The sequence below is a fragment of the Apaloderma vittatum genome, unplaced genomic scaffold (genome assembly GCF_000703405.1).
Source record: "Apaloderma vittatum isolate BGI_N311 unplaced genomic scaffold, ASM70340v1 scaffold27624, whole genome shotgun sequence".
NCBI classification, from domain to species: domain Eukaryota; kingdom Metazoa; phylum Chordata; class Aves; order Trogoniformes; family Trogonidae; genus Apaloderma; species Apaloderma vittatum.
In genome coordinates, this window is record NW_009712544.1 from 19,281 (window position 1) to 43,931 (window position 24,651).

The 24,651-nt window shown below is 42.0% G+C and overlaps 1 protein-coding gene across 1 annotated transcript in view; it reads right to left on the minus strand.

The window, feature by feature from the left end:
- KIF13A (kinesin family member 13A) overlaps window positions 1–24,651 on the minus strand; it is a 65,607-nt gene that overhangs the window by 19,128 nt on the left and 21,828 nt on the right. The window contains exons 9-22 of the mRNA XM_009868043.1: window positions 21,918–22,029; window positions 21,289–21,501; window positions 19,634–19,744; window positions 18,611–18,745; window positions 17,268–17,398; window positions 15,185–15,271; window positions 14,912–15,078; window positions 9,410–9,620; window positions 4,855–5,017; window positions 4,042–4,182; window positions 2,245–2,394; window positions 1,445–1,609; window positions 715–888; window positions 32–183 (exon numbers count right to left, since the gene is read on the minus strand). Coding sequence (XP_009866345.1) covers window positions 32–183; window positions 715–888; window positions 1,445–1,609; window positions 2,245–2,394; window positions 4,042–4,182; window positions 4,855–5,017; window positions 9,410–9,620; window positions 14,912–15,078; window positions 15,185–15,271; window positions 17,268–17,398; window positions 18,611–18,745; window positions 19,634–19,744; window positions 21,289–21,501; window positions 21,918–22,029 — 2,112 coding nt within the window. The remainder of the gene's footprint in view (window positions 1–31; window positions 184–714; window positions 889–1,444; window positions 1,610–2,244; window positions 2,395–4,041; window positions 4,183–4,854; window positions 5,018–9,409; window positions 9,621–14,911; window positions 15,079–15,184; window positions 15,272–17,267; window positions 17,399–18,610; window positions 18,746–19,633; window positions 19,745–21,288; window positions 21,502–21,917; window positions 22,030–24,651) is intronic.

Consider the following 24,651-nt stretch of genomic DNA (forward strand, 5'->3'; position numbering starts at 1 on the left):
ATGGGTGCAGTCACGTGTAATTTATTTGTACCTGTCTCTCAGTGTCCTCGTTTTGGCGTGAAGAGAATCAACTTCCCACACAGAGCTGCCATTGCCAGTACATCTGTGACCCCACACCTCGATAGCAAGAGCTCCTTCTGAAATAAACTCCAAAAACTCCTCTGTGACATTCACCACATAGTCCTGGTGGTGAGAAAAGAAACCCAAAATCATATCCAATCAAATGCAATAACTCTATGTTCTCAACGAGTTGGTAAGGACACGCGAAATAACTAACCACCTGTCTGGTAAGACCACACAGTTTGGATCATAAAGCTCGATTCCGGTCAAGAAAACTGTGAAACATATCACCTCAGCAACTCCTGCTTCTGCACACTGCATTTCACGCTTTAAAAATTTCCATGAAAACAATGTCAAAGTTACCAAGTTACACGAATGCCCAAGCTTAGAAAGCAAGTCTATAATAAGATGTCGTTGTCTAAATTATAGTTTCCCCTATGCATTAAAGATGATATCTGACCACTAATTAAAAGATTTTTTTATTTTGCTGCACTTTGAAGAAGTGATGAAGTGAAATATAATGGCATTCTCAAGTACAGTCACTAGTCTTGATTCCTTCTCCCTTCCTCCAGCAAAACAAGGCTCCAATTCTAACCAGCTTATGTCAAACGTACCACCCTCCTGGTCACACTGCTTCATAATGAAAATAGTTACCTTACAGTGAGAGAAGGTCACTGTGAAATGAGCGTCTTTGCTCTGAGGTGAAGGCACATCTGGATCTACCACTGGTGCCGCTACTGTCGACTCGCATTGATCCCAAAATGTGTATTGACAAAAGACAAAGTTGGAGAGGTTAGGCGGCAGTCCGGTTGCTTCTTTGATTTTTACCTGAGGAGACAAGACAAATAACATCATCAACGTGCATGTTTCTTCTGCAGCTGTAAATTGTTCAAAACTATTTATGCCTAAAGTACCAGCAGCCAAGAATTTTTAAAGGACAACTCCAATTGCTTTGTAAGGATGTCCCCATTTAGGAAATTTGTATTTTGCATATACAGAAATGCAGATGCAAGGAAAGCAGTCACACACATCTAACTAGCTCACTTATCGGGAAGTGGCGAACAAAGCACATTTTCACAAAAGAAATGAAATCCAGACACCACTCACAGATACTACATTAGATGATCAAACTAAGGGCAGCCTTATGTCTGCCAGGGACAGCCTTTGTAAGATCACCAGCTGTGACACAGACCTGCACATGCCAGAGTTAATTCAGCCACTGGCAACCACAGACTGACCTACACTGAATCGGAACACGAGAAGTTTCCCTTTTCAGAGAATTTTTAGCATGCAAATAGTCTGCATAACTTAGCACTTTATATCAGACTAACTACATAGTTACAAAGGCTTGATACTGTTAACCTCATCACGGATTCTCACTCACCCTGCAGGAGAGCTTCTTCACCCTATGAATGATTTCTCCGTTGTTATCCACGACTTCCAGGCTCCCACTCTCACTGGAGTTCTCAGATGAGTCGTCTCCTTCTACAACACGTTCTGGGACAGACCCAGTGACTCGCATTACTTCAACGTGCAACCGTCCCGCAACCTACGGCAAACCAAACAGTAAGAACCTGTGCACGAGTGGCTTAAAGACATTAAGGTTGTAGATAGATAACTCTCAGGGGTGTGCAGGAATGGGACTCAACAGCTCTCAATCACTAAATGAAAAGCAACGACGTCAAAAAAAGAGGAGAAAGGGAAAAAAGAAAAAGCATCTGTATGCAGAACTATTGACCTTTTCACAGAATCATAAAATTATCAAGGCTCGAAAAGACCTCCGAGATCATCAAGTCCAGCCTAAGACCCAACACCACCACATCAATTCATACACAACAGAAATGCAGTGTCATAGCTGTACATCAGAACCTTAATAGGCTGGGTTTTGCTCAGATACCCACGTTGACTAATAGGAATTTTATCCTACTCCTTTAGCTGCTGGGCAATCGTAAACATTTACAGAGAAAACACATGGAGGAAAACACTCATTCACTGGGAAACAAGGCAGTAAGTGTCATTCGCTTGTTAAAAACGAAAACTGGGAACAGGACAAAGGTTGGACTCGATGATCTTGAAGGTCTCTTCCAACCAAAACTGTTCTACGATTCCGCGAAGTCTCGCAGACACGCCCTGTCCCCGCCGCGGGTGTGAGCTCCCAGCCGTGCCCTGCACGTCAGACTTTACCTCCCCCTGCTGGCTGATGATGGGCACCGCGTACTGCAGCTTCACGTCCGAGAACAGGCACTCCAAGAACACGTTGGCGACGCCGATCAAGTTGTGGTTCTCTTGCGCTTCGTAAAAAGGATCGCCTCTCTTGCCAAGCAGCTTCCGTATCTGTTTTAAAGATCATAACAGTTACTAAAGAAAAATATCAAAACAACAAAACCCAAAAACGTAAGCGTGGGAGCACAAAAATCAAATAACCACTGAGTCTAAGATCATGGCACAACAATGAAGTCATTACCGATCTGATCTGTCCCTTCCTGTTACACAAGTAGAGAGACTAGAAGCGTATCACAAATCTGAAGTGAAATCTCTGAGATGAGACATTCTACAATCCTCTCTTTACCGTGGGGTATAGCAATAGGATGTCCTACAATTTTCAGCGGTGTCAAGACAAAGCAGATTTCACCATGAGCAAGCACAGTAGCCACCGATTTCAAGATGCTTCACCTTACTCTTCTGCTCTGCTTACAGTTATTAAATGAAAGGACAAATCATCCCGAGGTCGAGTTGTTGGCCTGGCTGCTGGGTACCAGGACAGGGGCAAAAGGGAAGGTGCAGGACGACTCCCAGTTAAGCCTACAAGTCGTCTTATCATTCCGGTAGAGCTGAGACCACATCTGCAGCATTTTCTACCCCATACACAGCCACAAAGAAATCATGCAGATTCCTAGCGCCATATGCACTCCTCAGCAGTCTCATTAGCTCCTTCCCTTCTCCACCTTCAAGGCATGCAGCTGACCTACGTGTTTCTATGCAGCACATAGAACACATGCATTATGGACGACATAGGTCATGGCAAGGATGATCCTGGCTCAGGCAGACATGATATATTTAAAGGATTTGCTATCAGTTCTTACTAAAGTCAGCAGCAAAATCATCGTTGTCTTCAATGGGCACAGATGAAGTGCTTGACCTCCCCTGTGTTATGATTTTAGGGATTCCCATTGTCCCGTCCAAGACATGTAACAAAGGCACAACAGCTGTTCAAACATATTTGAGAATGATTCTTGACACAAGTGATTTAGGTGCTCCCTATCAGCCACGAGACAGCAAGACACATCTCCTACGCACTTCTGCGTGGCTACTTAAAGCGCATCTTCTGGAACACCAAGGCTCAGGTCTATTTCTTACCGGCAAACCAGCAAGCTTTTGACAAGTCTCCTGTTTCTTTGCCAGTGCTAATGGGCTACTTATACTCCCAGCAAACACCACTTAGTTTGGATGGAGATACTGATGTAGACAAGTATCTTCAATTGATTTCTTCGCTGCTTTAAGGTTGGGGGATATACAAATGAAATTACAAACCATTTCACATTTTAAGATCAAACTGTATCCCACTAATATGTTCTGCACCCTGAGTGTCTCTAAGCAGAATCCTTGCTAGCTTTGATACTGACCACAATTTAACAACTTTATTTCCAGCTCAGCTTGCTGCTTGTATTCTGAGCCGGCGCTTAGCTGCATGGCACCTATATTACGCCAGGTAAACACACGCTCTTAGTGGTATTCCTGAGTCACTACCACAGCACAACCATACCTGAGAATGCAAGGGAGGATAACACACAGCTGTGTTATATTATGCACAGGAATTTGAATGTTTTCTATTATTCATACTTTTTTCTTTCTTTTTTAAAAAGAAAACCACAATAACCACACCCTTTCACATACAAAACCATCCACTCAGTCTGCACAACAGAAGGGCTTAAAAGAAAACAAACTCAATCTCTGAACCTTTTCAGAAAATATATACAATACCTCTGGTATTTTCTCCTTCCACTCTTGATAGAGGTCTCTCATGTCAATCAATTTGTTCTCTAGTTTCTCTATAGTCCACACTTGAGTACCTTTTCCTTTTCTTCTCACTTGAATAGCAGGCTCGCTTACAATTGCACCCCTCTAAATCAGAGGAAAAAACAATCACTGCAGGAAAGGTGCATTTAAGCAGTTTAACTCTTCACTCAGATTCCATTCCTAAAAAGGAATAAGATACAGGACATACACTTCTCTCTGCGTGCCGCCCATATTACCTCTGTCCCTAAACGCACCACGCCCTGTGCACCCCTCAGGATCCAGACCTCTTTGTCCTTCTCAGATACCATTCACAGAGAAACATCAACACTCTCCATCAGGAACAGGAACACTCTCAATCAAATCACTTATGACAAGCATATTCTCCTGACTCCATCATTATACTCACACCAGCACCACAACTAGAAAACGCTTAAGAGGAAAAAAAATCGCGGGCGTGTAGCGAAACACCGTAATTTCAGCAAACATAACTAAAATGCAGGTTTTACAGCAACGGAACCCAAATCTCTGTTCACAAACCAAACGTGCGCATGGTGATCATACACTTGAGAAAACCGCAAGAGCCACACTTGATGGTATGTTCCTATTTTTACTTATAATTATTTACTTTCAACATATTAAAGTCAGGTAGCACCCATATTTTGCCTAGGCATAATGTGACAAAAATAACATCAAGTTAGATGAATGTTATATACATGTGTCTACATATTTTAGATTAGTCATGAAACCACATTTTCCAGCGTTCTTTGTTGTCATTACCTTTTTGTTGGCACTGAGGTTTTCAGCAGGGATCTGCAGCGTTACTTGATAATCTGTTAGCTTACTCATTTCTTCTGCTAAGAAGTTTGCTTCTCTCACCAGTGTATTTGCCTTTACTATCTGCTCTCGAAGTTTAGCCAGGCTCTGTCGAAACAATTCATCCCTGTGGTGCAGTAGGTAACATGAAAAATACACAAAAACCTATTTCTATTATTGGAAAGCTGCAAATAGAGGTGCTAACAAAGACTTTACTGAAACAAGTTGGAGAAGAGATGCTGTTTAGCACTATGTCAGTAAACACAACACGGGGTCAGACACTTTTATTATGGGAAAGCCATGATCACATATTAAACAACCATGTTACTGTTGAGCTAAGTCTAGCGCAGCAATGCCCAAATAAAAGGGCACAGCACTTCGGGAGCTCTTACAGGGATGATTTATTAAAAGCCCCAGGGGCATTCCTAATTTCCAAGAAATGAAATAATTGCAGCTCTCTTTGTCTTTAATCTGGAGTCCTGCTCCACTGAAACTACCGGCCCCAACACGTGAGACTTCATCTTGATAAAAGCCGCTTTTCCTCAGCTCACCATGTCGGACGCCGCAATGGCTGCAGGCCGCGGCTTTGCGTCACAGCCCAGCCTGCGCAGCGCTGCAGACCCCCAGGCCTCCCACCACAGCCTGAAGCCATCTCGAGCGCACATGTTGAAAAAAATAATGAATCCTCTTAAGTCCTACATACCCAAAGTGCCTTGAAAGCGACAGATGAACGAGCACAGGTTAAAGCCTGTGTGCTCCGTACAGCTCACGCTCTCTGGACAAATTCCAAAACGATCCCAAGGCCTGTGTGAGCAAATCTCTTCTAACGTAACACCTGGCAAACCTGCTATGACACATACTACACCTCCACCTGCGATACTAAGATCCCTTCTCACCTGGGATTCTCATCTTTAATTTGCTTTTAAAAAAATATCACGATTATCCAGGGAACAACTAAACTTACGAGCCCTGCTGTGAACACAGGCAAAGTCAAATTTTTTGCCTTTATTCAGGTAAGCTTAGACCTTCTGTATGTCTTTAGAGTACAGACCACAAAGAACCGTAAATAGGCCTTCTGGTGCCCAACAGAATTCTTCTTGAGTGGCTATCTTTTTTCCAAATTATTCCAAAGAACAGCCTGGGTAATTCAAATTGCACTCTGCTGGTTCCCCAATACCACACTAAAGAGGTAAAGGACAGCAGCTTTAGCAAGCAGCCCCAAATGTGAGTGCCTTCAACACGCTGTAACACACAGCTTTGTCCCTGGCCCCTATTCAGCCTACGTTTGCAATAGCAGTGGCTTGTGTTGGATCTTAAATAGCTGCTACTGTCAGTGGATTTTTAGTTCATTTCCTCAATATCTGCTCCTGACGTTACACAGAGAACTCCTTTCCCTCTGTCTCTTGCTTCTGTTACCCAGGCCATCAAGATTCAATGAGCAATTCCAGAGCATGGGAGCGACACATTCTACAGCCAGCCATAATTTTGGGTTCACCCAGAAAATGAAGGTAAGAGTCAAAAATTACTCACTAAATAGCCCTTAATACTGAGAGCGCGTTACACCCGCAACCACTGCGAGACAGCTCTCCGGCTTGAGAAGCAGAAGGCAGCTTTGATCTGTAAGAGCCGTGGGATTTGGCCACAGCCAGTCCCTGCCTTGATCTGAGAACCTGGCATCTGGCGAGCTTTTGGGGGAGGCTCCCGTACCAATCTTGTCTTAGGCTGGATTCTTGAGAAAGGAATGGTTTACGACTATGAGGAGGGCTTACAAGTAACTCAGCCAGTTATTATGGGTAGTTCTTACTACAGTTGTGGTTTTCCATACAGAGCTGTGCCAGCATCCTGACAGAAACTCAAGCAAAAAAAAAAATTTAAAAAAAAAAAAAAGGTTTCAGTCAGGATTTCTTAATTCTCACCACACAAAACCTATGACAAGCTCCACTAGGATATTAGCTGACGCAAATGCCCACTGAACGTAAAATCCTGAAATAAGTGTTTAAACATCTGACGCTCACGAGGTTTCATGGCAAGTCTCTGGGATTCCTAATACCAGATACAGAATACACTGAACTAAACCCCTGGTCCAGTAACACCACCGCTGCCCACCTCGCCAAATTACACTGGTCCCAAGTTACAATGGGGTTTGAACTTTATACCGACAGCTTTGAACGTCAGGTCAGGTATCATCCATCCTTCCACAGTCAGCATAAAGTGAGAATAAACTCTGCCCAACGTGTTCTGGCGGATCTGACAGGTACGACCACGTGCCTGCACCTAACACCGAGCAAATTCCTTTTGCTGGCTGATCTGGTAGAGCTCAGCTTTATTTGCAATGGCAACAGAGCGACAGCTAAAACTGCTCTCATAAAATCCCGTGTAATCCAGACACTTGGCTCTTTCACACGTTCTTTGTATCCAGTCTTGCTGTTTCTTTCCTGCATTTCTTGCCCTCTAGCCAGCTGGCTAGTAAATACCTTCTTAGCACTGTGTTGTCATGCTTTTACAGCAGAAATCCCTCAAAAATTGTTTTTCTGGTTCCTTATTTAAGAAGAGTCAAAATTTTTGCCCCTTTTTTGAGAAGCCCAAATGTCTTTCAGAACTACAGATAATTAAAAAGTATAGCCAAGAGGATCTTCTAGAGAACAGGAAATAGGTAATTAGTTCTTCCAGAAAACTGCTTAATCAGTGGCAGTGCCCCCAAAAAGTTATCACACTCCTCACTGAGCGCTACAAAGTAGTTCAACATTTACACAGAGTAAAGCATTCACCCAGGAAATTCAGAGGCAAAACCACTTGTTCAAAGCACAAACCCTCCTAAGAAATGTTAACAACTCCTGAGAAGGCTGGCAGAACACTTTGCCTTGAAACCACTCCAGATTCCCATTTCTTTTTAATGTCATTACATGGGCATGGTGGTTGGGTGATCAATTATACTCCTGTCATCTCTCAAGGCCAGGAAAGTTTTTAGCTGCTTCCCTTTTCCTTCTGTTGAATCTTTTCAGAGACATTGCTTCCCTTGCCAGTAAGTCCAGTTCTCATCTCTGCGACTGAAGTGGCTTAGCGATGATTTCGGGATGGCCTTGCCGTGCTCAAAGCAGTTCCGAAGAGCAACGATCCCAAGTAGCATGTTTCTCATTGTGCACTTTTGGCCACCCTAAAAGAGCCTAAAAATCCCAACCACGACTCTGCAATGCTTCACATTCAGTTCCCAGTGAGTCTGTTTTTAGCTCTTACAGGGCAAACAGTTCTTTTAACTGAAGCTGAAACGTAGCACTGCTTCTCCCTATACTCACCATGGAAAACATTCTAGTCAGTGCTGGTCAACGGTTTGTTTCTTGTTTAGGTTTTTTCTTTTCCTTCCCAGGCCAAACTGAGTAGAAATTACACACCAAAGCCTTGCATAAAAACGTATCCAAGATCTGATCTGTTCTATTTCTAATATTCAGAATTTGAAAGCTTGTCTTGTCTATGTTTGTAGTTCCCCTGTACATGGATTTATTTAGGTTTTTTTAATGGTGGAGAATAAAGCAAAAATAATCAAAATAAGAAAGAGCACTGAAATTCACTATAAAAAAGTGCTGAGTGAATAATGAAGCTTCTGTTTTAAAAGGAAATAGGTTAAAAAGAAACTTAGAAGAAACCTGTTAGAACATTAAGTCACTCTTTCTGGTGAGTTAACCCACTGACATAACATTTCTATGCAGAAAACTTAAAATCATCTCAGTTGCTGCCCCTAGAACTCCTCTCCATGGAGCTGGCTTGACGATACTAAGAGCAAGCTTCTCTCGCTGTCAAGGTGCAAACACACTTGTGCTTCTTGAACTCTGCTCAAAGCTTTCCAGTCGGCTTTTGTAACTCTCCCTGCAAATCTCACGCCGATTTTTTTACCAAGGCTGTGTTCACGAGCCAAAATATTCCTTTGCAAAGAGGTCTCTTCACCTTGTGGTGAGCCTTTTATTTCCTAATTAACTCACACATACTCTGTGCGACTATCCCGCTGTCCTTAACTACACAGCAATTCTCTTCTAAAGCTGAGCTTACTTTTAGCAACGCGTACATACAACATATAAGGACTCCCATTTTCTGTATTTTTATGGGGTTTAGATTGCAAAATACTGTGCTCTCCTTGTATACTCACAACACACAACAGACCTTTAGCAACTCCTGAGTCTTAGCTGACAATTTTACCTCTGCACTATCCTTTCTGTTTGTTTCCAGAATTGAACAATAAATCAAACACTTAAGAAGCACTTTTCTAGCTAAAAATCAAAACCAAAGCTATAATGCTGACCAATAACAGCTAAATTCTTATTTCATTTTTGTGTTAAATCAAATAGGAAGATCTTGTCCACACGATGCATCAGAAACTAGGCCCCAATGAGTGCTTCAGTGGGGGCAGATCTCGTACTGCATGTCCACAAAAAACCCCATTATCAGTTTCTGACAGACGGTTCAAGCCCCATCTTTTCACCCTCTGCAGTTCTTACTAATTCCTTGGTTTTAACTCCAGTATTCTCACCTCTCTTCTGTCCAGAGATTTACTTTCTGCTGGGCAGTCTGGGCAGTGTAGGAGAGCCTGTCGCTGCCGTGCTGATGCTGCCTCTCCGGAGAGAGCTGCTGCCGCAGGAGCTCTAACTCACGTTCGTACATCAGCCGCTGCTCCTCAAGAGCGCTCCGCTTCTCTTCCAAGTACTGTTTCTCCAAGATCTGGACCACATTTTGTACAGGGTCTTAAAAAAAAAAAAAAAAAAAAAGGTGAGAAAATGCCATTTCAGCATTACAGAACACCCATGATTTATTTGATAACAGCAACCAACATATTCCAGAGTCTTTTCAAACAAGATGGCCACGGCCGCCCAAAACAGGAGCCAAAATAATAAATATTGCATTAAATAGATAAATCCAAATAAGAAGGAAAAAAAAACAAAACAGCATGCAATGAAGTTAGAACAATGGTTAAGACCCTTGTCTACTCCATATTTCAGTACTGTGAGGTTATAATATGTTCCGGAATCCCAGTAGGAAAAAAAGGGAACAAATTAATAAAAAGAAAACAAGCTAACTACAAGGGAAGATGATGCTAACCAGAGAAGGAAATGACTTAAGGAAGCAAAAAGCAATTTACTTTCTCCATTTTGGCAGAGAATTAAACAGGCCGGAGAGCTGCAGATGAAAACTGAGCCAAACAAGTTGTCTGACGCATCCCTCTGCGCTGCTGTGCTTCACAGCACCGAAGCACCTTCGCGGGGCACTTGTGCGTTCAGCTTCACAAACCCCGGGTATCAATCCAGAACACGCATCCCTTTGGATTCCCTATCCTGAAACAATTGCTTGTGGCCATCAGATACAGTTAAAACTAAATTGCATTCAAACTGAAGAAACATTACTCTGTTCCTGGGTTTAGGTCCAGTGCCAGACGCTGCCTCTGAAAGAGCAATTCAAGGGAATAAGCTCCTCCTGTATACTACCAGTATATACCTGCTGCAGGTAGATCTATCTGAAAGCTTAACTACAGCAATCCAGAAGGATATCTGGGTGACAGCACATCACCGAACAGATTGCTGATGCTCCGCATCCGAAGGGGAAGGGAGAGGAGTTCCACAGCTGGAGTGGTGCATTACTAGGGAGAAGTAACGTTGCAACTCTGGGACATGCCAGGATTTTCAAATGCAAAAAAAACCAAACCAAAACTCAAACCAGATTTAAAATAACTGTTTGTGATACCTCCTCCATTTTGCAAATATTATTGGTGACTTTTAAGGATGCCAGTCTGTGACAACAGAGGGAGAAAAACAAACCTAGATTTAATTAAACTATCTCTTGTTTTGGAACTAGAGGTGTGCTTCTCAAAAAAAAAACCAAACCCAAACCCACATCAGTGAGATCGAGTTATGAACCACCTTGCCTCTCCCCATCAAAGATTTCCTGATTGTGCAGTGCTACAAGGCACAGAAATGGGGTTACTGTAGCACGCACTGGAGGATTCACAGGGAAGGTTCTGTGGGGTTTCCATCACTAGCAGGGTATGTTGGGCACCCCAACACACAGGTACCCTCTCCCCAAAACCACATCCCCTGTATCCTCTCAAACCAAGGCAGCATTACTGTATTTATAGCAATGTGTAACAACTTACTTAGCACTAAAACTACTGAGACTCATTTCACTGAAGATAAATTAAGTCACTGTCTGTGATTTTAACATTCACTGAGGGAAGTCACTTCATAAAACAAATCCTTCCTATTATACGTGTCAGAAAAGCCAACAGGATCTCCAGGGTTCTCTATTTGCCTCTCAGCATCCTCTATTGAAATAGCAGGATTGATGTAAGGCACATCTTTATTTTTTTACCAGAAAATAAACACTTTTGCAAGTTGCTGCTGTGGCCCCAGCCTTACCTGCAGAAGAAATCACTGCCTTCACCCAAAGGCATCATAAAATGCCATCACAATGGTACGTGCAAAGCGCAAAGTTAAAAATCAGTCAGCACAAACAGCAACCAAATAGCAAAACAGTGAGGCATGAAAGTGTCTTAAAATAACCAGAAATATCACTTTTTAGTACATGACATTCTCAGAAAGCCAGTTAGCTATTTTTAGCTTTTAAACAGACAGGGCAATAGAAATTATCTGAACCACACTGCAATACCTCAGACTACAAACCAAGTTATTAATGTTGATCTGCATCATCATTAGCCTCCTAACCCCCCTAGATAACACCAGAATTACCTTGACATGCATAGGTTGTACTGCATAGTCCCTGAAACAGTTTTAGTTGCGTGTCAGAACACTTGAGAAGTCAGGTATTATGCAGAAGATAGAGGCATGGAAGAAATTAAAACCCCTCTATTGTGTTTGCAAACACAGGAAATGAATCTAAGGCTGACTCATTAAGAAAAGACTTTTCTAAACTCCTCAAAGACCATCTCTGAGTTCAGAGAGTAGATTTCCATAATAAAAGTGATCTTCTCAATCATCTAGTTTTGCAGGATCACAACCACCACAGGATTAGATTCTGTTGTGGAAAATATTTGGAGCAAGATGCAAGAACAAAGCCTAAAACTTTCCAGTTTCAGTGAAATCAACTGCTGGGGTGAGGGAAAAGTGCGTTATGACTGTATTGAAATGGAAAAGGCAAACTTATACTTTTAGAAAGGCCTTCCATTTAACTTTTGACAGAGCTGACACAGAAAACCCCAAGCTCTTCACAGTGAAAAGGCAAAATATGGTGTGAATTATAAACCTCCTAGTTAGAAGCTGAAAAAATAAACAGTCCCGTTTTTCACAATTCAAAAGAACTACAATAGTGTTTTAAGTCAGGTTTAAACACCATGTCCCACAACTCTGGATTTCTCATGCAAAGTCAAACAAATCAGGGCAGATATTACCCAGTGTCTGCCAAAGGCACAGCAAAGGCCAAACAGTGTTAAAAGTCCCACATCCCTCCCCTTTACCTTTACTTATGACAAGAGCTCAGTCCCCCTGAAAAGACCACTCCCATGCAGTTAATCCTCTGCAAAATGTTAGAAAACTAACACTAAACCACAAGAAGGCTCTTTCTCCATTGGAGGAACAGCGGTTGTTACCTTGCTGCAACGTCCCTTCTTCCACTTACCTGGAATCTGTTAATTCAGTAACAACAATGCTGAATCAATTCCTTAAGATTCCCTGTACGTGCATTTTAAATAAGAAGCTGCATAACCTAATCATGTAGTTTACTCAACCACTGCACACTCCACAAGAATAAACTTCTTTGCTGCATTCTGTGTTTGACCAGCACTGCGAATTATTAGTACCCAGCTGATCTGACAGAATCCCACAAAGAAAAGGTTAACATGCCGAAGGGATAAAACAATCTGGATGCTTTCCTTACAGCTGTTTTCAAAGTTTCACATTTTCCTCGGAGCTTCTTTTGAGCGGGATTCAATATGTGACGCTGTTGTACTGGTTACATGCCATAAAAACAAACATGTCTGCGCCCTGGAGAAGCTGGGCTATTTATTTAAAAAGGGCTACTGGTCCCAAATAGATCAAGGGGAGACAAAAAAAACCAAACCCCAAAACCCCAAACACAGGCAATCCTAAACCGCTTGCTTTGGTCTGTATCATTATATGCCTATAAAATAATTATCTAAGAAAATTTTTAAAATAGTCCTTTGTTCCCCTCCTAGGGTTTGTCCAGAGAATGTGGATAATAGAATGAACACCTTGCAGTTCTTTAGTTTTTTCTTCTTCTTTACACATTTGTCATTTGGGGGAAGAATAAATAAATAATATTGTAACAAAGCTGCTTTACTTCTTACCCAACAAACCGGAAGCTTGTCAGAATACAGGTTAAAAAAAAAAAAGAAGTATTTTAGCTAAACCATTGAGAAGAACGGAACCTGCAAGGGCTCTCTAGCTTTACATCCAAAAACCAGCCTATGATCCTCACAGCCACTTGTGTTGGCGAGGTTTTATTATCGCTTACTACTCCTACTTAGTTAAGGAACACCTACGTGGGAGGGAGCAGCAGAGATAGAAGCAGAATAATTCGGTTATGACGTGACGTGTACGACCGTGAACGCTTGCTGTGCGTTAGGGGGAAGGAGCACTGAGGAAACAGCAAGGTCTGTACCCTTCTTCAGCAAAAATTGGCCCGGACCACAATCAAAAAAGCCCACTGAACTGACACGTAAAGCCATTTGAAAGACATCCCAATCAGGTAGAAAACCAACACACTAAAACCAAAAAAACCCACAAAGAACACTGCCTCATCCTCAGCTGCAACAGTTCAGTGAAATCCCCGGTCAGCCACAAGCAGATCAAGCATCAATTAACGCTTTCAAATTCCTTCTCATGCACAAGCCAATCGAGTTCAGAACCTTTGTCTCAGCTTTGGCACAGATACGGGATGGTTTGAGGCCTTAAAACAGGCAACAGAATCTTCACGAGGGACGACAACACAGATCACCAGGATGGCAGATTCACCTGAAATTCGTTTCCTGGTATGAGCGAACCATATTGAGAATATTCCCATTATCACATGGTAATTTCACATTAATTTAAACGACCTGACCCTGTAACTCACTCACACAAGCAATCTCAGTAAAATCAAACCGTAAGAAATCTTCAGGCTACTGCTAGAGCCCTGAGCACAGGAAAGCACTGTGCTGTATTCACAGGCAGAACAAGAGAAAATTAAAGAATAAGAAAAGACTCCCAAAAAGTAAATGCTAAATTTTAACAAGCAAACCACAGCAAACAATGGAAATACGAGAAAAAAAAAAGGAGAACAGGAAGCAATAAAATACCACCTACTGTGTCTTTTCAGTCAGCGACTAAAAAATCAAGGTATTTGCCTCTCAAATTTCGTGAATTTAAAAAAACTTGTACAAAGCACTCCGTAGTTGACCATGTTTTTTAGCATTCCTTCCTACCATGTTACACCCTATGACTTGCCTTCTGGAAAACACGGTATTGTTTATACATACCATGCCATTATTTGTTATATACTGTATTTTATTATACTGTCCAAAAAAGGCATCACAACAGGTTTTAACAAAGAGTAAATCAAACTTTGAGAGTGGTCAGGCATGCTAGCTAACAGCTGACTACAGGTTTGTTATCATTTCAGTGTTTTTCTATCAAGGTTAAAAGAGTGTCAGTAATTTTGTCACAAAAGATCAAGTGAGCCATATCTGGAGCATCCTTTTGTCTGCAGGAACTTGCAAAAGAGGCTAATAGGCCTTGGATGATGATTTGACAGGCGCATGATTACAGCTCAGCTCCTCTATAAACCATAGATGCACAGATAAAATTGTGTGGCAGGGCACAAACCAACTGCTAATGTATGTGTGTTTATACCTGGGTGCACATATTCTTTTTTATTTATTTATTATATCTGTGCCTAACGTCTGTAACTGTAAAATATCTTTTTCTGAAAATTCTCTAAAGGCCCCTGAGTCAAGTGTACCACTTGTTCTACCCAGAAATTGTTTGTTAGACAATCCAAAAAGAACATTGTTATGCGGCGGTTCCCTTACCATTACTATTCAGTGTTTTCATAATAACTTCCATTTGTGCAAACTCATAGTTGTAGTCTGGTTCTGAAGAGGCTTCACTAGCTGCATCCAGATCATGCTCTCCTAATGAAGTTTCTTTCTCAATGTCTTTCAGCCAATCTCGTCGTTTCCTCTTTGGTAAATTGATTCTGTGTAAAAATGGAAATTCGGTTTGTAAAAAGTTGATGCAGAACAGTGTAAGAAAAAAATATAGGCTGGATGCAAAAATGATGGAACATAAATATCAGCTATTACCTAAAAAAGTGGTTGTTTCCCCATAATATTCTATCTCCATGCCATAACTGAGTGACAGAACATACCAGTGCACCATTTACACAGGATCTGAAAGAAGGAAATACAACTTCAGTGAAATCTTAAAATTAAACGGTTGAAAAGCAACTGCAAGAGCTACCGTTTCTTCCATCTACAGTGACTGGTATCACACAATGCACAAATCTACTAGGTTCTCATAAATAAATAAAAAAAAGAAAAAGAGACAGTTACTGGTCTGATTTCTGCCATCAGAATTAAAGACAAAGCACCTTTCCACTCTAGCTTTGGCTGCTGCAGCCCTTCGGGACGCAGACACATGAGGCTGCTTTTAGTTGCACCTTTAAACGCCCATTTCTCAAACTGGGTCACTGCCCGTTTCTTACAAACACTCCGTTAACTTGGCTGTGCGCAAATCCCACTGATCAAGCTCTCCAAGATTCGAGTTAGTCCACCCAGTTGCAGAACACACTGTTAACATACTCAATAAGAAAAGACCCTTAGATCTGAGATTCATTCTTTCGACAAATGGAGTCTCTGTTATGAACAAGGGTCTGGTTTTGTGAACATCTGGTGTGCTGCTATACTTGCACTTGGGTTTCTTTGTATTTAAGTTTCAATCACAAAATGGGAAAAAAGGAGCTGTTATGTGACTCTGCATATGCGACTCACAAAGCAGAACATTTTATTTGAAAGGGGAAAAAAAACACCTAAAGTAAAATGAAAAAAGCTTTTTCAGACGCAGCATTCTGCATTCAGCTGTCTTAGCTCAAGTCAACACAAACACGCAAGCGTTTGATTTAAAACCAGATCTTTATTTTCTTCAACGAAATTCTCAGAACGAAATTTTTGTGACATTAGTATCTCAAAAACGGCTGATTTCCAGTACAACAACTTTATCACCAAGAGTCTCAATCTCATCTGTTTGAAATTATGTACTTCAGGCTTCAGAAGAAAAATGTAAATGCTGTGAGGTATTTTACCAAAGATTTTTAAAATGTGTCTCTCAAACCTTGGCTTCTCATTCTAACAGTAATCTATATATTATTTAGATTCTCAGATTTCAGGCAAGCAGCATGAGTATTAACTTGGACAAAGGCACTGCTTATCAGGTGCTACTGGGAGATAAAGTGACAAAAGACACTTAAAATTCCATTCAAGCAGTCACAGCATCCCCAAAATGAAAAATAATTAAAATACAGAAGCAGAAACACAAAGGAGAAACGTGACTCCACAAACCGTATTTACTAGACGCAACAGAAATTAAATATTTAGGAAAAAATGCAAAGATATTCAGACCTTTACAACACTTCTCCCTCACAAAACACTGAGCTTTGCAACAGGGACTGCCCACGAGGGAGAGTTTATCCTCCCCCATCAAGAGACAACCTACTGCCCTATGGCGAGAGCTGGAACAGCCAGCAGGTCTCCATGACCCTGTCACCACACAAGGTACAGACACGTAACGGTCCCTCGCTCCTCCTGAGCGTCCTCTTGCAAGGGTTTGTTCTGAGCCTCTTGTGCTGCACAGCGGGTGGGTGGGTGCACGTGTGGGGAAATCTCAGTTTTATCACTGAATTTTTCACTTTTAAGCCACCTCTGTTGAAGCTACTCATTGAACAGAATCACAGAATCACAGAATCACAGAATATCAGGGGTTGGAAGGGACCTCTGAAGATCATCTAGTCCAACCTTCATCCCAGCATACCTAACCACTACACCACAGCCTCAAGTGCTAGATCTACTTTTTTTTTAAACACCTCCAGGGTTGGTGACTCCACCACCTCCCTGGGCAGCCTGTTCCAGTGCCTCACCACTCGTTCAGTGAAGAACTTCCTTCGAATATCCAATCTAAACTTACCCTGACGCAACTTGAGGCCATTTCCCCTTGTCCTGTCATTAGTAATTAGAGAGAAGAGACCAGCACCAGCCTCACTACAGCCTCCTTTTAGGTAGTTGTAGAGGGCAATAACATGAGGTACTTACAACGATGGAAAATAAAAATGCATGCAAGCTGTCTTCTGGTAAAGAAAACACTTCATTGGAAAGTGCTGCTGACCCTCCTTACCTTGCGTTTTCTTTTGGTGTGAGTGTAACTTCTCCATCTAAAGCAATATCAATCTCACAGTGTTCTGGTTGGATTCCTATCCCAAAGAGCTGTATATCCTGAGAGGTATCTGCACCAACTCTTGTGTGATCCTAGAAAATAAACTGTTACTAAGAGACAAACAAACTATCACTGTTTATCTAAGAAAATATTAGCTAAAGCACCGAGACTGCACAATCTACGCGCTCGCCTTTGCTAAGCGCTTCTCTAGAGCGGCACTGGTGCCACAGCAGATCCAAAGAATGCAAAGGCCACACAAAATGCTCGTCTGCTCTGCACTTCATCTTCATGAGGTTTCGGATAAAGCAAAATAAAGCAACTGACACACAAATTCTGATTTAAAAACATCTTCAGACTAGGGTTGCATACAGGCTACAAATGCAAACAGTGAAGAAACCCAGCCATGTCCCACAGGCGTGTGTAACAGGGCACCAGGGATAGGAAAACGAGGTGCAGAGAGTTGGCTGCTTTGCAGAAAGCAGCTATTAGCAACTCAGCTGAACATACTCGTCTCTGCAGAATTTCAAGTCGTACTGCAAATTCTGCTGAAACGCTCTGCTGCCGTTAGAGAAGCTGTGCTTGCTTTGCCACCGTTCAAGCCCTATCTCAGCCACTAAAGCAGAAAAAATAGACAGGATAGCCTTTCCTCTCTTGCTGACACAGAGGTCACATTCCCTTACAAACTTAGTGGGTTTCTATTTGCTACTATCTCATTCTGACATGAGACTACGCTCAACAGAATGATATGAAAGCTAGCAGCATGAGGAAAATACATTTCTGTGCATTTTCTCCCCTTCCTCTTAAGCTTTTCCGTCACTGAAGACTATGGTCACTCTTACCAATTACTACTAAACATCCTCTCTTTATGATTAACTCACTGACTGTTTAAAGCAACCCTCGGTTCACTAACAAAACGAAGCATCCAACACAAGGCTCTCGCTTCCACTTGGATTTAATGGTTCAGAATGACCTTAAAGGTCTTTTCCAACCTGTGATCCTAAGTCCAGCCCAAAAGACAATTCTAGTCTCATGCTGCCTGGAGAAGCTAGAGTTTATCTCAACACTGGTACGCACTGACTGAGCACTTGTGCCCCAGTTCACAATCAGGAGGTCAACTGGGAAAACAACGAAGCTGAACTGAAAAGGGAGAACAAAAGCCTAAATAGAAGATGGGAGAAATAACCTATTTTGCTGCAACTAGTCTTAAAAATCTAAATACACTGAACAGCAAATTGAGCTGGAAGTCCAAAAACAATGAACAAGTGTCCTTTCATTCTGCGTCACAATCCAGTTCCCATTCTTACCTTTAAATAGTAAACCAAAAGCTCGTTGAGCGCAGGGTCTGCATTCAGGTTCACCAGGTAACATTTGTCATCCCCAACTTTGATACCCGAAGACTCGAGGGAAATTCCCATGCTCTCCAGCTGTCTTTGCCTTTCCTACAAGCACAAAAATAGGTTAAATCCTCTCTGCTGAAATAGGTAGAGACAAGGATAGCAAGTAAATGAAAGCAAAGCTACTAAAGCTGAACATGCACATGCTGAGCTAGAAACAGAATCAAAAACATTAGCCAAGTACCAAATGTTTAATAGAATTTATTTTTACACACCAACAACAAAAAGTTAGATCTAATTCTGAAATACCTGCTTCTCCAAAGTAGTACTTACCTAAGCAGCCCTGTTGATTTTGTTAGAACTAGTCTTAAGTAACGTGACATGGGTTTTCCCCTTGCCTTTTTTTTAATTTTTATTTAAAACAGTGGCTGCACAAAAGCATGCTTCTGGAACGTTAGGATTAGAAAACAAAGTGAACAATACTCATTTCTCCAAGCTACAGATGCTGGAAATGATGGAAAAGTACACTGAAATCCAGTACCATTACTTTAAGTGCAATAATGATGAACAAACTTTAGTCACTACATGAATACATTCTCCTTCTCTGGTTGAGAAGTCACTAAAAGCAAAAGCAAGAAGTACTGCCCGAAATTCTGATACTTTTCTAATTAATTTTCTTAGTCATTTCAAAGGAATGACGTCCAAGATCTCACTGTGGTCTTATAAATAAATGAGCTGCCCAAACATATTGTGATGTTTTAATTTAAAGTCAAATGTTAGCTTTTATCAACGCCAACATGACAGAGTTACATTTATTCTAATAAAATTTAGACTTTAAAAACCAAACCAAAAAACCCCAAACAAACCAAAAAACCAGAAACTAAGGGAAAACACAAAAACAGCTGGTGGAGAAATCCACTAAAGCTCATGAAATTCAGCTGACTTGCACCATGTGAGTATCTTGGCCTTTCCTCCTGAAAATTTCTGAAATACCTGTGCAATTTCTTCTGTTTTCCTGAGCTTTTCTTCCCAGGTGACGGTTAGCTCTTTTATCAGTTTTTCAGACTCCTCCAATTTTTCCTTCAGTTCTGGTGCCTTCATGGCCTAAAAGGCAGAAATTAGGAGAGACCTTCAGCTCCTCTTCCCACTGCAACATCTTCTTGCATAAGGAAACTGAACAGAACAACATAATACAAAATGCAACAAGTACAGATTTCAACTATATCCCCAGATTTTTCATGGCAGAAGATGCAGAAACAGGTGACAGAATTAACATATAACGGGTCCAGATCTGAAAGAGCTGAAGACTGACATAGCTCCACGGAACCAACAAGATCTCTGGGCCTGGCCGCTCAAGTTTCAGTTTCTGTATAAAATCATCTGCGTATTTAAAAACTCTTAGCTGTCGGAATTTCAGCTGCAAAGCCTTTTTTCCAGAAGAAGTTCCAAATACAAATTCCTCTCGGTATTTTGCCTTTCGCTCCATCTTGGTTTTGTAAAAGTGTTCCTAGGGCTGCATTCGAGCTTCCAGCCTGACCCTGCTGGCTGCCTTCGAAGGAAGGCACGCTCCAGAGCTGACACGGCCTTCTCATTTCACAAGGGGAACCAAAAGGAAAAGGCTGGAGCGCAGCCCGTGCCAAGTGGCAACTCAACAGGCTGGCCTATAGCTCTATGTAACTGCTTTCAGTAGAAGGTATAAGAGAAAAGTCTGTTCAAAAAAAATTAGCAAGACTTCGGACACCTTCCCACTGACCATGCTGAGCCACAGTTCACCAACATATAAAAGATACGCTACAACAATATTTTCTGATTTAAAATATGGGATTAGAATAGACTTTTATTTAGGAAAAAAGTGAACAGTTCCTTTTTCTTAAAGCATTTTTCCTGTTTCAGCCTGTAAGGAATTGTTGATACAAGGCACGCTACTCCTTAATTGTACGTGACGTTCATTTCACCACAGACAAAATTTTTTTTCCACCTGTATTTTGTGCACTGCAAGAAATCATAACAAGTATTTTCCTACAGTGCGGTGCCTAGTTTCTCCAGATATCACCAGATAAACTAAACTGCCCTGACACTTTACTCTCCAGTTAGAAGGATAAATCTAAGACAAGCAGCAAGCACATAGTGTTAACTGTTAAGGCAGTAAATCAAATTGCTGACGGTTTCGGTGTTGCAGTTTTGACAGTTTTTCACAGATCTTTAGAAGTGTCAGGGAGAGAAATCTCCCACGTATTTTATGGTCCAATATCAGATTTATGGCTTTTCACATTTTTTCCGTTCAACATCATAAAATGATACAGTCCACCAACACACAGAAAGTTTTCTGCTAAGATGTCCACAGAATGAAGCTGTACTCTAGGTCCTACGTGTGTTGCATCAATGACTGCTTGACATGGAGTTCTTCAAGAACAGCCTATTCCGACAAGGGTCACCATCAATGCAATGCTGTCATTAAAAATTATTAAAAATAAGCAAACTTTACGTTGGATTTATTCCAAGAAACAAGGTTAATTCATTTTGTTTTTACAAGTGCAAGACTCTTCCGTTCCTTATTTTGTAAGACTTGAACAGAAAGCTAGTCTTCCAGCCAGAATTTAACATTCCCTTGTGAAACTCAATTTACATTGTACTGGGAATAATGTTACCTCAGCTTGTGAGAGCTGTTCTTTCAGTTTTTCAACCTCTTCACGTAATTCTCTGATGACCCTAGCATTTGGATCTTCATTCACCACAGCATGATTAACTATCCTTTTGGCTCTGTCTGCATATCTCAGCGTAGAGAGTGTTTCCTCGTAGTTGTCTGCTGCTGGACTAATTGTGGCTATCATGGCAGTTTGGCTGTTTCCTCCCAAGTTGTCCTGTAGAGAGCATCCACAGAATGTTTGAGGGTTAAAAATTGGTCTGAGACTATAAAGTGTCTTTACAAGGAAACTTAAAATATGAAGCTCACTATTTAGATGCTCAAAGTTACTCTTGGTGTTAACTAACCAATAGGGTGCATTTGCATTTCCAGCTCCCTCTACCAGCTTTGATTCCACTATGACTGAAAATAGCCAGATAAGACTTTATACAGAATTAACACGAGATACATTCAGCCAGACCTATTACTTGGAGCAATTCACAGCTATGAGAGCTCCTTAGCTCAAAGAAGAAAAAAAACAAAAAAAGAAAAAAGAAAGATGAGAAGTCCACGTGCACAGATATATGCCACAATGATCCTACAAACTATTAACCTGACATCTCATGAACAGGGTGAATGAAAAATATGAATTACCTTGAGGAGCCAGGTGAGTACAGAGTCTCTGTAAGGCACAAACTTGTTTTTCCCCTTCCCTGCTGCTTGGTCAGCAAGTGATGATATAACCAAGCCCAATGTTGAAAGAGATCTATAAATGCAACACAGTAGAACAGCTTCAACACATATTCCAAATGTAAAACACAGAAAAGGGGATTTGCTAAAGAGTTTAGTTTATGCTCTGTAGACCTTCACATGCAATTTTTAACGTATCAGAATAATTTCAGTTGGAAATGATCACAGGAGACCACTTAGCCCTTTGCCCTGCTCCAAGCAGTTCAACTTATTTCTTAAAGTTACATATTTGTAAGAAAAGAAAAGGCTATCTACAGCATTTCATCTCATCTGTTACTAAGAGCAAGTTTCAAGAAGTTGAATTATTTGGGTATTTAAAACAGTTTGAAAAGTGCAAAGCAGACTACTTCAGCACATGGAGAATCACTGCCCTTAATTAAACATCTACCATTCCTCAGAGACTAAAAATCTTTCCATCGTGGACACTGCCTCGTGACACAGTTATGAGTCAGTGCTGGCAGCACAGTTAAGAATCCCCCGGCTCTAGGAACAACGTTTTAAGAGCCCTGGCTTGGCAACAGACTAAAACTGGACAACTCTCCAGCCATAAGGAGGCATCCTCGAGATAAAGCCAGCCCTGGCCCAGGAGAACCAGCGCTCCCAGTGAGCCAGTAACTAACCTGCCATCACACAATAAGAGGCCGCTCGTCAGAAGAGACTGATGAGGAAGGAGGTCCCTTGACTTACAACTGAGGTGGAGCCTCCCTAGCTTCTTGGGGGGGTACAGAGCAAACAGTCTCCCAGGTGCAAAAATGTTGCACAAGCATGAAGGAGGAAAGCCCCCAAACTGTTCAGCAGACACCACATCCCAAACACCGCGCTAGAATCATGAAGAAAATGCAGATAACTCGTTTCGTTTTGGTATGTGGACCGCTTCTACCAACAGGGATAACTGTATTAGCAACCTGTGCAAAGCATATGTGCATTATATTACCTGGTTGTTATGCAATCCTCTGTAAATATTAAGTGACATTGGGGCTCCTGGGGTGAGTACGTTTAAGATAATGAGCTGGTTCAGGAGCCTGAGACCATTAAACAGATGCCTGAAGAAACAGACAGCGCTGAAGCCCAAGAGCGTACTGGCCTGTCATACTCACGCCCAATTATCCAGCCACTCTTTGTAACAACCAGGGAAGACTTCAGCAGTGTCACAATTAGATAGTAAAATAAATCTTTAATTGTACTGTTCCACTTCATCCTTCTGAGTCGTCTTTTTAGGGAAGTATTTGACAGGCAGTGCTTGCACAATGCCTATAACAGGGCCTTAGCGCTGCTTGAAACCGCTGGTGGTTCGGAAATAACATTTAGAAAATGACAAAAATGTTGCAGAAGAATATTTCAAGGAAGATATCTGAGGGTAAGGTAACACGAACCATTACGTCTGTCACAAAAGATGTCCCACACAGCATATAGCACAAAGTGGTATATAGGATCATAGAATCATAGAACAATTCAGGTTGGAAAAGACCCTTGGGATCATCGAGTCCAACCATTAACCCTACACTACAAGTTCACCCCTAAACCATCTCACCCAACACCCCATCTAAACGACACTTGAACACATCCAGGGATGGCGACTCAACCCCCTCCCTAGGCAGTCTGTTCCAGTGTCTGACCACTCTTTCAGTGAAGAATTTCTTCCTAATGTCCAGCCTAAACTTGCCCTGTTGCAACTTGCAACCATTCCCCCTGGTTCTGTCCCTAATTACCTGTGAGAAAAGACCACACACACTATAGCGTAGTGCATATTGCACAGACTAGAAAGCAAAATTAAAAGAAATTTAAGGAGAGGCCAGGCAACCTGATCTCCCAAGAGAGCACTCTATTTTATAAATTTGCCTATTGGATAACTTCCCAATTCATCTCTGACGGAGTCACAGCAAAAAGGTTTAGTTCTATATTGTGACCTAACCTAAAAGCCTAACAACCTCTGACAGCTTGTGGGGAGAGGACAGGAGAGGGTGACCGGGTTCTTGCCTCCAGCCTCTGGTCTCCACAGAGGAAGATGAGAGGGCACAAACCATGCAAGAGCAGAGGGGTGCTGTAACCTCCTGCAGCACGACCAAAAAGCACCCCCAGCACCTCCCACTGGAGCTCACCTGCAAGGAGCACAAAGGTAAAAAAGCATGCTGGCCTATTTTCACAGAATCCCAGAACACATTGGGTTGGAAGGGACCTTTAAAGGCCATCTAGTCCAACCTCCTGCAGTGAGGCCCACCAACAGCCCTGAGTCCTCTTCCACAGGGCTGCTCTCATCACATCATCCCCCAGCCTGTCCTGAGAACGAGGATTGCCCCAACCCAGGTGCCGGACTCTGCATTTGGCCTTGCTGAACACCCTGAGGTTCACACAGACCCACTTCTCCAGCTTGTCCAGGTCCCTCTGGAGGACGTCTTGTCCCTCTGGCTGTCGACTGCAGCACCCAGCTCGCTGTCACCTGCAAACTCGCTGAGGGTGCACTCCAGCCCACTGACTAGGTCATCGATGAAGATATTGAAGAGTACTGGCCCCAGCACGGACCCCTTGTCATCCGTCTCCACGTGGACATGGAGCTACTGACCATAACCCTCTGGGTGTGACCATCTAACCAATTCCTTACCCACTGACCAGCCCACTCATCTTCCTCCAGTTCTTCTTT